The sequence below is a fragment of the Oculina patagonica genome, chromosome 1 (assembly GCF_052425735.1).
Source record: "Oculina patagonica isolate OP01 chromosome 1, crgOcupat, whole genome shotgun sequence".
Lineage (NCBI taxonomy): Eukaryota > Metazoa > Cnidaria > Anthozoa > Scleractinia > Oculinidae > Oculina > Oculina patagonica.
The window spans coordinates 17,567,013-17,580,799 of record NC_135758.1 but is presented as its reverse complement, the minus strand read 5'-3'; the positions used below and the strand labels follow the sequence as shown (position 1 = coordinate 17,580,799).

At 37.4% G+C, this 13,787-nt stretch overlaps 1 protein-coding gene across 1 annotated transcript; it reads left to right on the top strand.

The window, feature by feature from the left end:
* The first annotated feature begins 5,116 nt into the window (after nucleotides 1–5,116).
* Nucleotides 5,117–13,787, top strand: LOC144659732 (uncharacterized). Its single transcript, XM_078520236.1, has 6 exons — nucleotides 5,117–5,432; nucleotides 9,398–9,673; nucleotides 10,148–10,393; nucleotides 11,191–11,310; nucleotides 11,490–11,689; nucleotides 12,087–13,787. The coding sequence occupies exons 1-6, from the start codon at nucleotides 5,177–5,179 to the stop codon at nucleotides 12,447–12,449; spliced, it is 1,461 nt and encodes a 486-aa protein (XP_078376362.1). The 5' UTR covers nucleotides 5,117–5,176; the 3' UTR covers nucleotides 12,450–13,787.

Genomic DNA, 13,787 nt, shown 5'->3' with positions numbered 1-13,787 from the left:
CCAGACAGTTTTGCATATGTATTTTAAAATGAATCTAGTTCAGTGAACCTCCCAAAAGTTAAAAAGCAGCTATCGTGCAAAATCAACAAACGACAACACATCAAAGTCAGTAGTTGAATATGACATGTTTTCTTTAACCTACATGGAAGAGCAATTAGCAGGGATATGGGAACCAGAATATAAAGATGTTGAACTTACACGCTAACAGGAGAGAGGATGAGGTAAGAAAAAACACCCGACGGGTCCATTGTTTATCAGTTATAAATTTTCAGTAGTAATGTACCAATTACGAATGCACGATATACAAAGGCAGCGGAAATGCCCCACCAGGTTATAATTACCTACTGAGCTTAGAACCTATGATTTTACTTCGAATGTAATAAAGAGACAAAAACACAATTTGTATATAACATAACAATTTTTATATACTGTAGTATTTGTGTGTTTAATAGTTCTACTCTCCCTACCCCAATGTTTGTAAAGCGGAGCATGCGTTGTCGTTGATGATGTTATCCCGTGTAGCAGTATGGAGTGGTTTACTGTCACAAATTCAATCCAGAGTTCAATCCGAATCATTTTTGGTTATATCGGTGAATTGACTTCATAAACAACAAGCACAAGTTTCGTTTATAGCTTAGAATCTTTTTAAAATAACTTGTGTAACAACTACTTAAATGCAGTAATGGTATCATTCATTTTTCTTTAAACACTTATTCTATAAAACATCTTTAATCTATATAATGGTGGACTGGGGTGGAGGAGAGATCCGGGAAAGGCGTTTTTGCCCTTTACATTCCGACAAAGTTTACTAAATTCTCTGGCAAATAATAAACAGTCCTTGTCCCCTGCGCTTGTTTGCTATGGTGCGGTAGAAGACAAGTTTACATTTGCCATAACTTTTTCTACAGTGGTGGATCCAAGAGGAAGGGTCTGGGGGAACCTCCCATCCCCCATCAGACCTGACACTTGTTTGACACTGAAATTCTTGCATCGACAGTGATAAAGATAGATTGACAGCATGTACGACTCTTACGCACGTGTATTAGTCATTTCCATAGTTTTGATCTCACGAGTATATCCTTGAGAGACCTACCTCTTTTGTTTGATATTAGGTGAGGTTATTTGAATATTTTTTGAGTAACAGTTGTTGTTCTATTAAATGCTAGTACAGTAGAACCCAGGTAAATCGTACTCTCCCGCTAACTCAAAGTGTGTCCCATTTCCCTTGGATTTGACCCCACCTTTCAGACATTTTAACTCGGTTAACTCAAACTCGGATAACTCGAACTTAATTTCGTTTCCCTCGATCAGAATTTCGGTCAAAGTTACCCCGATAACTAGAATTCCGGCTCTCGCAACTCGGCACGGATGCCCTTGAAATATCCCATTAGCTCTTCTTGTCGTGTGATCGGATTTAAACCTAAAACTAACACTTCAGCAACAAGATTTTAATAAGTGCAAAGAACAGATCACGTATTTGACAGTCATTTTCCGAATTTGTGAGTCACAAATACATTCCCAGTACTGTATAATCATATTAAAGAATGCATAATCGAGATAAATTTAATTTGCACTGTACTTTATACTGCATGAAGTGCTGAAAAACCAGTGAATTATCAATTATTTACATGGCAAAATGAATGTTCAATCGACCCCGATAACTCGCAGCCTCGCTACCTCGAACTGTGATTTTCATTTCCCTTCAGCTTCGATTTACCGGGGTTCAATGTACTGTAGCGTTGTTCAACTATATTTGCATTACAGTCACGTAATGCAAATTGCGCAATCAATTTAACGTTTTAAAATGTGCATAAAAATCCCAAGAACACAACCGCATGGTACAGTCAATGTCATTCTGAGTATTATAGGGAAATGTTAAACTTTAGGAACCACATAAAGAGCTGTTACCTGAATCTTCTGCACTGGACATAACCAGAACTTACAAATAACCTTTCTAAAGTGAGCGGAACAATGCGCCCTAAACACTTCCATTTCGACATTTCTAAACACTTCCAAAGTGTTTTCTAGACAATTGACCCCTGACAGCCTGCACGTTATAATCACGCAGTCGGGTCCAGACGATAAAACCGCTGCGTTAATAGAACAATGCAAGGAAAGTAAGTAAAGCTTAAAAAAAAAGGATCGTAACAAAAGCGAAGGTCAAGTTTTACATTTAGCTATTATTGATACAGCGCATTAGTTTAAGAGCACCTTTTGACTGAACGTGGCGGATCATAACCGCCAGTTCATGTTTTGGCTTTGCAAAAATAACTTGGATTCGTTGCTCCTCTGACTTTTATTTAAGAACAAGAGGAAGTTAACATGAACTTTGGTTTTACGTTATTCATTTGGGGCCTAGTAGCTACAAGCTGTAATTTTCTACTTATGATTTAACGAGAAATTCATGCACAGCTTAATCCAATATTTCTTTAAGAATAAGTATAAAATAGATGATTAGACTGCAGCCATAATAATAACTTCTACAAAATAAACAACATTATGTCTAACGTTCCCAGCTCAATTTGAACATGGCGGATTATAACCGCCTGTTTTGGAGGTTTGCAAAAATAACTTGGATTCTTTAATTCGTCGCTCCTGTGACATTGATTTAAGAACAAGAGGAAGTTCATGACAACTTCACAGCGCTTTAAATGTGTACCTCAAATTTTGAGGTTATTAAGCAATCATATATTCAAGCTATTGCCTATTCATTCCGATGTATTTGCCGACAAGCCGGCATGCTTCCGAAGATCGTGAAGAGCGCAACATCTTTGATGTAGGTGAGAAGTATTTCTTTTGTTAACAGATTGAAAAATATCTCCTGAGAATCTGCTTGACTGATTTTATTTTCTATCACTTTTAATGCGTGGAAATGTAAATCATTTACTTAAAAACTGCAAAAGTTTTAGAGCGAGTGGACGCGCGCAAAGATAAACAAAGCAAGCTCGCGCACTAAAGTATATTTTCTTTCTACCGAATGAAAATATTTTCCATGCAAACAAAGCAAGGAATTGTGTAAAAAGGAATACCACAAACAAATAAAACAGGACCCTTTAATCACTGTACACTTGCCTTTGTTGTTTGGGATATTTTATTCGATCGGCCGTGGTTTTTGCGTGACTATAGTGACATTTAGACGAGTGACATTATGCAAGACAGCACGTTTATTTAAGCAACTCAGTCGAATCGAGACTGAACAAATGCTGCAAGACAGCACGTTTATTTAAGCAACTCAGTCGAATCGAGACTGAACAAATGCGTTTCGTTTCAATTACTAAATAATTGTTTAACGTAAATCAAAAGTTTGGCCTGACACACAATATAGTTAAGCGAAGATTATATTTAGTAAGCTTAACAACTGCCGGCGAAAAATATTTAAACTTGGCGCGCGTGTAGCACGGTTTCACATTAAAACATTCTCACCGAAGGCTAAGAAAATTAAACCCTTAAAGAGTTTTCTGTGTTCACAAAACTATAAATCAATGTTTCACCCCCATTTTTGTGCGGAAAAATAAAAAATCAAATCAAATTCATTGTTTGTTTTTTATTCTGTGGGATACATACTTCATAGACGGCACGGGATAGACAAAAACGCTAAACTTTCAAAAACAAAAATCACTCAGCTTAGATAGACTATAGAGAATTGTCCTTGATTAAAATCTCTTTTATTTGCACTAAAAACGCTTCGAATTAAATACCAACAACAGAAGGAAGAGTTTAAATCTTTTAAAAGCGATTTGGGAGCTATCAACATGTGTCAGAATTTGGATACGCATAATTAACTCTGTAAATCGAGCCCGCCACTACGCGCTCGGCGAAAACAAAACTAAAATCGCCTACAACGATCAAAATAGCTCGTTCAAGATCTCTTTTTAAAGCTCTCAACAAGCTCTTTATTTTTTAATAAATATAAAAGCGAAAAATACATTGCGAAAGACTTAAATCTGCAAAATGTCTGTAGTGGTTATCGGAAGTTCAATCACAACTCAACAACAAAAGGATACGTTCACAACTCCATTCGCTCAAGGCAGGTTAATTGCGCTATTGTTCCAGTCTTTTGAAGTCACTTGGGCGGCTTCTTCCAAAATATCTCACCTTTTTAGAAACGAATAAAACCGAAGTTGTGCGACACAGTTTCGGCAGCTACCGAATTTTATATCTAAAGGAATAAATGGAGCCTTCAGACTACAATATCCAGCGGTATTGCCCATTTCAGAAAGACACATTTAAAGCGCGATGGAGTCGTAATGAGTAACTTGAACTTTGGTTTTACGCTATTCTTAAACCACTTATGCCATTCAGAGCCTAGTAGCTACAAGCTGTAATTTTCTTCTCGGAGTCCTAGCGAGAATTGATACAACACAACTACGCCCATTCAAGATTTCTTGGTTAAAAACTATAAAGAGGCTTTAAGATTAGGTATAAGATAGATGACTGGGTTACAGCCATAATTATAACTTCCTCGAAACTTCTAGAAAACTATTACATAATGTTTAATGTTCCCAGCTGAAGAGGATACGACCACAAACTGATGAACCAAGACCTAACAACATTGAAGTGAAATACGTGACATCTAGACCGGCACGGCTTCAGTGGTATTTGGTAGTCACGCAAAATCACAATGTGAAAGAAAACACGAGAAGTAAAATACTTAAAATCAAATCGTAAAAGTATTTTAAGAATATTTTTTTAATAGCTCAAGTGTTACTAGAGTCCTAAAGGGATCGATAAAAGGTAACTATTTTAAAATTAGCGTCTTTGCAATCTGTGTTCGATCTTGGCGTGGGTGGCAATAGTGAGTTAACTCGACTGTAAAAAGCACGTGTCCGTTTTTGTGCAGAGGATGTTAAGCACAAGAACTTCTTTTAATCTCCCTTTTTGTGTTATGACTGACTAAGTCATCGCAAGGACGTTTTCCTTAACGATTATGAGCCATAACGACCGCTGCTCAAAAGATAGCGACTGATGATCGTAAGTTAAAATTGAGAGTCACAGTTTAGGTTCTGTTCTAGAACAAATCCGTACCATGGGAAGTTCACTACTCCTACCCGCTACTGTTCGGAAAGGAAGTGAATAGAGCAGAAACTCATGTGCAATAAGGAAGAAGTTCCGCTTTGAACGTCACGGCATCAATCGACGAAACACTTAAATATTAATTAATACGCAGAGTCGGTACATGCTGCAAACGACATTTCACGGATCTAATACAACAACTCGCAGGGCCCAACTTTTCAGATCGGGCCACATGATGCAGTTCGATTCGGACTGCGAAGAAACTCTAAATGACATTGACGAACTAATACAGTCCGAGTTAGGACGCACAGAAGTTTTTCACTGGGGAACACAGCTTTTTGGTCAGGCAGAGGTGCAAGAATTGAGCGCACATATGCAGCCCATGGCGGACGCGAGCTTAACAGAGTGGCATTTCCCAGGTTAGGTGTACGTAAGAGTTTAATTGTCACAGGCGTTATTTGGTACTATCTCAAGTGTAGCTCAATGCAGAATCATCAACATTCTGCAGGATATTTTACCTTTGTAGTTAATAAGTGCAAAATGTAAGTGCCAAGCAACTTCAAATAACACGAGGCAAGTTCTTCGAGCGTCGGTCATTGCAATCACATTACTTAGATGGAAGTCGTAAGCCTGAAAGAGTTCAGTTTTATTAGATCAGCATGTTTTATTCTAACATTCAGAATTAAAGATAAACCATTTAAAGCTTTTCGCGCCCTGAACACCCAGCCACCGGTTAACAAAACCAAATCCGGCATTTGGAAAGAGTTTACAAGCACTGTGACTAATGTTTAATAATGAGGCACGAAGTGAAATTATGTTTATAGAAAGCTGCAAAGATTCGTTCGAGAGAAAATAAAGAAAGCGACCTCAGTAGCGATATAGTAGATATAATGCCTTCCTGCAGCATGTGTGTCGACAGTAACGTTGATGAAGACTTTATTCAGTACTGCCAAGAGATATAAGCTCGAGCGATGCAAATAAATTTTATTGTTACGTGGCTCTAATGTGTCAGAGGTTCGGGTTTTCGGTCCTTTTTGTGGCTGGGGATGTCTTTCGATGCAACACATAGTTTGGCTGTGACCTTTGCCTGGTTCATCAGTTGATATCGTTAAGTGGTAACTTGTAACTGTGTACAGATTGTATTTCATAAAATTGAACGGCGTTTTGTTTAGAGGTGCAGGTCGTTTTTAGTAAACAGTTGTTGATGTTGTTCCCTAAGGCTATAGTTTTAAAATTATTTTAATGAGTATTATTCTCACTTTATTATAAAGTATCGATAGCTTGTTTGTGCACCTGACTATTTCTTTATACTAAACATCGCTTAATTTTCTGTCGGATTTGTATTTCAAAAGCCTTACAGTGCTTTAAAATGCTGCTTCTAAGCATAAGACAAGGGAATGCTTTGAATGGTATATACAATTAGTGTACAAATAGGACTACACTTATTTTATATATAACTCCTGAGGAATTTTTGACCACATTTGCAATGCTGATGCTACTCTTCTTTCTTTTAATTTACGAAGAAACTAAAGTACGAAGGCTGAGTAAGTTAAACTGAACACAACAGTTGGAACACATGATACCCAATAATCGTGACAATGCTTAACAGTAAGGTACCAATACATTTCCCTGGATTTAAACTCATTTCCAGATTACTGCAATCAAATTGAAGTTTATGAGTTTAAATTAATTCAATTAACAGAAAAGCTTGTCTTTTAAAATTTGTCAAAAAGATGTCTACTGAAGCCAAACTAGCTGTGCTGTAACTGACTTATGGAAACGACAATATTGTCAAGAGTACATAACTACAAAACAAAAAGTTGAAATTGGTTGGATTTTTTAAATAAAATTTTTAATTAGTCTATTAAAATCGTGTGAGAACATATCTGGTCCTTCCCTCGTTCTAATGATAACTTTACCCTCTATGGCCCAGGAATATCCATCCAGATTGCAAACTACCAACAATTTCCAGTAACAAGCAGATAGAAGAAAAGAACTATTCACTTAGTATAACTGACATGTCAGTTCTTTTAAGCTGTGAGGTGTTCCGAATTATCAGAGGTAAAATAATAAATTATCTAGAAATGTAATGCAAAATAAAGTAAAATAACAGACGTGCCTGGAAATGTTGTATCTTCCTAAAGAGATACTTAAAAAGAAAAGAAACATACAACAAGCCAACTCTCGGCTCTTGATTTCAACTTTTCTTAGCTTATTAAGTCAGAAATTGACGGTCTAAAAACTGGATAAGTGCATGGAAAATCGCCAATTGCAAAGTAAATAGACGAGAAAGAAAAACAAAAATTGATTTCAAACATAACATTGTTATTGTGGAACCAATTGACGACGCGCATGACAGTGAAGAAGATTGATGGTGTATGATGGAATGTGACTGGTTATACTGATCAACTATAAAAAGAACTCAACGAGTTCCTGAATTATATTCGGAGACTTTTAGTTTGACCAGTTGAGGTTAATCAAGACAGTAGCTTGTATCATCTTCAGTTTAATTTCACCAGTTCTTATTGCGGTGGATTAATGGTGAAAAGGGAAGAATTTGCCTTAAGGGGCACGGCATGAAGGGAAGTTAAAAAACCTAAGATGTATTTACTGAGAAGATATTTAATCGAGGCTGGCTTCTAATCGTTTGCCACCCCATGATCCGAAGACTTTCACTAATTGAGCTACCGCTTCTTTGCAAAGTATAATAGAAAATCACCCTTTTCCTGCCCCTCTCCCCTTAATAGGAGCCTTAAAGTCATGATACCCAAACACCGGTACCCCCCCCCCCCCCAATTCCACCATACAGAAATGACCATCCCAAAGGTATGTTCCTGCCTAGCATGCAATGTTAAAGACGAAAACTACTCGCCAAGTAGATAAGCATCTAAATTGCTGTTGAGATGTTTTCAGAAAGCTGCTGTTAGTTTTAACTCTGCAATGCTTAAAAGAGAACAATTTACGAGTACGAATTAATCTTAACATTCTGGAACAGATCTATAGTCTTTTTAAGCATTTCATAGCTGGTCTTTCTTTATAAAAAAAAAGTTTGTCAATGCTAAACTTTCTTTAATTGTCATTTCAAAGAAGGCGAAGTTTTCATTTTGATTGTGTTTTATATTCAACTTTATGAATTTGTTGTTGTTTAATTTCTCAGTAGTATTAATTGTAAGTAAGATATCCAAGAAGTCAAAATCTCGAAAGCTGCACTTTTATGAGTCTTCGTAGGAAGACTCTGACACGGAGGCAAAAGACAACTCGAAAAAGGCCTACACATGCGTGGCAATGACTTAAAACACTGTTATGATGAAGGGAGTATTGCATATGATTTGAAAATAAATCTAATTAAGTTAACCTTCCAAACGTTTAAAAGCACCTATCGTGCAATATATATCAACAAACAACAGCGCATCATGATCGGTAGTTAAATATTACAGTCATCAAGGGAACACTGATTATTTACGGACTGAAGGGAGGATGGAAAAATGGAGGTTGTTTTGTTGTCACTCAGGACAAGTTACAACCATTTCAAGGAGAGATAACATTAAAAGACTCGTCCCATATGCATCCGTGTGCCAACAGACTGTGATATTGGTTTATCTGTAGAAAATTATACTTAATAATTGTTGTAAAGAAAGAAGATGATTTTACCCAGGGTCTTGTAGCCTTGGAATGGTTTCCAGTATTTCTCACAGTTATTTTCAATTAATCATATTTGGTTTTATTAAGCATGATTATCCTGATGGTGTGAAAGGAGTATTTTAGCTTCCTAAGGTTGAAAACATCAAACCGTTACGTGTACAATTGTACCGTGCAGGGGTTCGTAACTAAAGTGATGTCTTACAAAGATGAAATTCTAACTGGTAAACGTTTGATCAAATAGTAATTTGTAAACAACAAATGGGGGCTTCAATATTCCTGCTAAAATGATTGTTTCGCCTTATTTTCCTGTCAAACTGTTATATTAACAACTGCCTGGTAAATCTAACAAAGTTTTTTAGGTGCGGGTGTCTGCCAAAATTGTTACATATTTGTCGGATTTTCAATACTGCATGTGTGTTTGTATGTTTGGACTTACACGCTACGAGGAGAGAGGGAGGTTTGGGCAAACCCCAGGACGTCCCTTGCCCATATACAATTAAAGAGAAAATAGCTTGTGTAACCACTGTCTTAATGCAGTAATGGTATGTGTCAGTTAAACACTAAAGGGCTGTGAAATAAGTTCTAGCCTATTTCAGTGTGTGAAGAGGAAGAGACGACACTTTGGATATTGTTAACATTCTCATACCAACGTACCCAACCATCCACTACCCTGAAAAATAAGGCAGGATACCCAGCTGTTCAAAAATACTTGAACTTGGTATGATGTAATTTTATCTCTTAGGTACCTCAAGTGAAACACTGCGACAGCCGTATGAGACCAACATCGCCATTAATCCTAGGCCGCAAAATAAGAATCCCGAGGTGAATGTAGAGGTCCAAATTATGGACCTTAAAGATTTCTATGACAAGAAAACTAAGAAGGGAGCTAAAGGCTTGGAATATCGACTTGAAAACTCTGAGGTGACTGTAGTGGTCCGAGCATCTGTAGAAATCACTAAAGTCTGCGCTTATGTACAGAGATGTGCTAGAGCTGCTATTAGAACGCATGACACAAGTGGTAAGTAAATCTCTTATTTGCATAATATAACCCATACTAGACTTGACATAACTCAGTCAATAACCATTCTATCACACCACCATTAGAGTTCTCGCTGATGCGGGGCGAGGCCTGATGGTCTTCCCGGACTGACTCACGTCTTACACTGGAGCTTTTTCTCTTAAATGTAAAAGTATTATTAGAATTGATGAGCTTCTTGGTTGGCACCAACGACGTCTTCCACCAACCAAAGCTAAATAACGAAGGGAGCTGATCCCCATGTTCTCTAACAATTAAATTAAGAATATAGATTCCTGGGTTTGATCCCATTCCCTTTCCTTCATTGCTCACTGGCCGAAGACTTCTATCGTAAGTTTACTCTTTTGTATGATTAATCTACAATGAAAAGTCTTTTTTCAGCTAATTTTGTGTTTGTGCGCAAATGTTTATATATTTAAACCGGTAGCTATCTATTTAACTTGACACTTCTTATAGGTCCTGTTGAACTAGAAGTCAGTACTTTGCAAAGCGAGACGAAGCGACGAGTCATCTGTGTCGATCTTGGTTCAGTTTACAAGAAACAAGATGGGGACCACGTCTACTGGTTGGAGAGGGCTGACGTCGCAGAGCGGAATAAATGGGAAATGACCATTACAGTAGAGTTGATCTCAGGATTGACAGCCAGTGTTACATCCAGACCATTTCGAGTTACGACTAAAGTCAATTACAAGAGGAGCGCAGGTAACTGGACTTTTACCTGGCCAATAACATCGCTTTCTCGTCCACTCTCTCAAACGTCATAGCCAGTAACATGAAGTATTACAATATTGCCCTTAGTGATGTTAAAGGCACAAGTGTAATAACAGGTCACAAGTGTAATAACATTCGGTCACATTTGTAATAAGGTCACAAGTGTAGTAAGGTTTGGTCACACAAATTTAATAAATGTTTCACACAGGCACAGACGTGAACGGCACCTTTCATTCAAATTTATGTTGTCAGTCACCATCGGTTCTTGCTCGCGGGTATTAGTGAATGTCCATTTAGACAAGCTCTCCATTATAAATGTTTTGCAGATTTAAAGCGATGGGGACTGACAACATAAGTTTGAATGACAGGTGCCGTTCACATTTGTGCCTATGTGCAAAACATTTATTACTTTTGTGACCAAAACTTTTGTGACTTTATTACAAAATGTGACCGAATTTTATTACACTTGTGACTTTATTACAATTGTAACCTGTTATTACACTTGTGCCTTCAACAAGCCGCGGGACAAGAAGGAGAACAAATATCAAATATTCTGACTCGCTATTTGGACAAATATTCTAGGATATTTCACTGATATGACTGACTGTACCCGTGTGTGCTTCTCCCTGACAAGTATGTGGTATTGTCTGCGGTATTCATGCTCTTGTCGAACACGTGATTATCAATCTAGTCTTTGCTATTGCCCAACATATTATCATGCGTGATACGTACGACTGTGACACACTAAAAAGAACAATTAACGCGTATTGTTTTTGCATTAATTATAGATTATCCAAGTGCCTGCAGAGTGCAAAATCTGAGTTGTAAGATTACAGCGCCACAAAGCCGCCAGGCCATCACCGACACTGGTGTATCTCCACTTCGTGAAAATAGAAATAGAAAGAAGGGTAAGTTGATGAAATAGATTTTGATTATACTTCTCAGTTTTGTTTGAGGACCTACCCAAAAACCACTCCGTGTTACGGGAGCTTCCTCTTTAAAAGAGTGCAATTCAGCTGGTATAACTGAATTGTTGATAAAACAACCACAGTGCCTACTGAAAGTCTTTTTATCCCCTTCACTTCAGGAAAACTTCTGAACTCTAAAGTAATGGAAAATGACATTGTTTGCAATGGGCTGAGTCAAGATCTGTTACAGTGCAACCTCGCTGAAATAGACGAGACTTCCTTGGAAGATCCTTTCGCTGGAAACATTCAGTGTGAACCAAACTCTGTGGAACAAGAGAGAATAATACTGCAACCAAACACAGTATTAGAGAGACATTTGGTGAGCAATCCGAACAGATACCAATATATAGTGTTTATTCCTTGCTAAGTTTGCAATTTATTGTTCCATAGACTTATTTCTTAGTCTTATTTCTGAAAGTGAATATAAACTGTCAGGTATATTCTGTTGGAAAAAGATTTAACACATGAAAGATAATCGCAGTATGATCCTTCATGTTATAATGAAACGAAAACATTTACTACCTTACAATATCTTGTCGTGACCGGGCCAAAAACTCCAAAGAAATCTATTTTTTCGCGCGAAAGAAGACTTAGGACAACTCAGTGGAGGGTTTCATACATGACTCTTTTCCAAACACTTTATATAAAAAAGCTACAATTGAGCTGTTGATGGGATCAATAATTTGTAAATTAAAGTGTTCTGGTTTCATTTTCAGGTCGCATCATACTACAATCGTGAGCCAAGGGTCCGTTGTGTTGTTGAGCAGCCTGAGCTTCCTGCGTTGCTTAAGCTGGTGGGAAAGCGATCCATGTTGGTCAGCGATCGCCGGAAGACGACAAAAACAAAAAAGTCCGCTGATGAGACCTTTTGGTGGGCCTGTGGACACTGTTTTTTTGAACGTCGCAAAAAATCGACGATCAGGGCTCATTTAATTCAAGGAGTTTGTCGAAAGCCGAGACGACTGTCGAAGAGAATACACTCTGGTTCGGAGTTAGAACGTCGTTTAAGAAGTAGCTCTGAAACTTCCGAGCTCAACAAGTATAAGCCTGATTCATGGAAAAGGTCATTATCAGTTTAAAGAAACATTTTTAAAGTCGTGAAAGGTTTAAATATAATAAGAGACTCATGCATAACAGATATAACATTGTAACTGTTTCCCTGTCCAACATGTCTTTAAAAACTCAAAAGCGTCATCTTTCTTCTTTTCTTCAAATCGTTTTGAATCGCAATAAATAGAGATGGAATACTGAAAAGACTTTGGAGAGACGTACTTTGATACGCAGCTTTTAACTGCTAGAAATAATTCAAAAAGTTATCGAAGTTGGTTTCTGTTACCACTGAAATGTTCAACAACTGCATTAATCATATTATACATCGATGAAGTAAATCGTGTAAGGGAAGTGCAAACAAACACTTAATAAATGATCAAGTCGCCGTTGTGCAAAAAAACTCATTCATACAGTAACTGCTTCCAGTAGTTTGGTAGCTCAGTTCGTAGAGCATTTGCACCGGTATGGCAACGGTCCCGGGCTCAATATGTCTTTTTGATGATAGCCGCCATGTTTATTTTCACATTATAATGCATATTGGGAACTTGATTTCTAAGGAAGCAAAAAAGTAAAAATCAGAAAATTTCAACTGTTCTTTTACTATTATTTCTGATACGTTTATTGTAACCATGTATGTATTGTACTAGAGATTATTCTAAGTTTATAGGCAATTTCAGTGCTTTTACAGTAAAAACAAAGGGCTTGCGTAGTTTTAAAATAAGTCAAGACACCGAGTAATTATTCCAAACCAACCATAATAATGAAATTTGACACCCAATTATGGTCTTGGCATAGATTCTTGACTACTAGGACGGGTCGATCTTCCGAGAATAATGACAGCAATGCAGAGGTGCTTTTTCCCTAGGAAAAAAAGATTGCCCGATCGCGAGTTGCTTCTCTGCATGGATCTTCTTGTTTGTCGTTGTTGTTTTGTTCTCTTTCTACATAAGATCACTTGACCACTGACAATAGCACCAGTATTTGCAACCATATACAATTTAGTGTTAATTACTGCCTTGTGAAGTTTTCAGAAGCTTTTAAGAACTTTTAAAAAGTTTTGAATACTTTCCAGTAGAAACGTTTTTGTCAATGCCAAAGGAAGTTGCAAGCGAGGAGAGGGACATCAGGTATAAACTTCATTTCGATATGAATTGAATGGCATTATTTTGCCTACCTTATTAGCTTTCCTGCCTTCTCCGTATTGCTGTTAACGCGAACTTGTTGAACATGTTCATGATTTCCGGGTACGACGGTGACGTGAAAAGTACAGATCAGCCGAGAACGACTATCTTCTTTACTCCTGAACGCAAGGAATGTCATAGTTCTTCTTTGACCGAATATTGGGTAAAATTTATTAAGATTGGTTT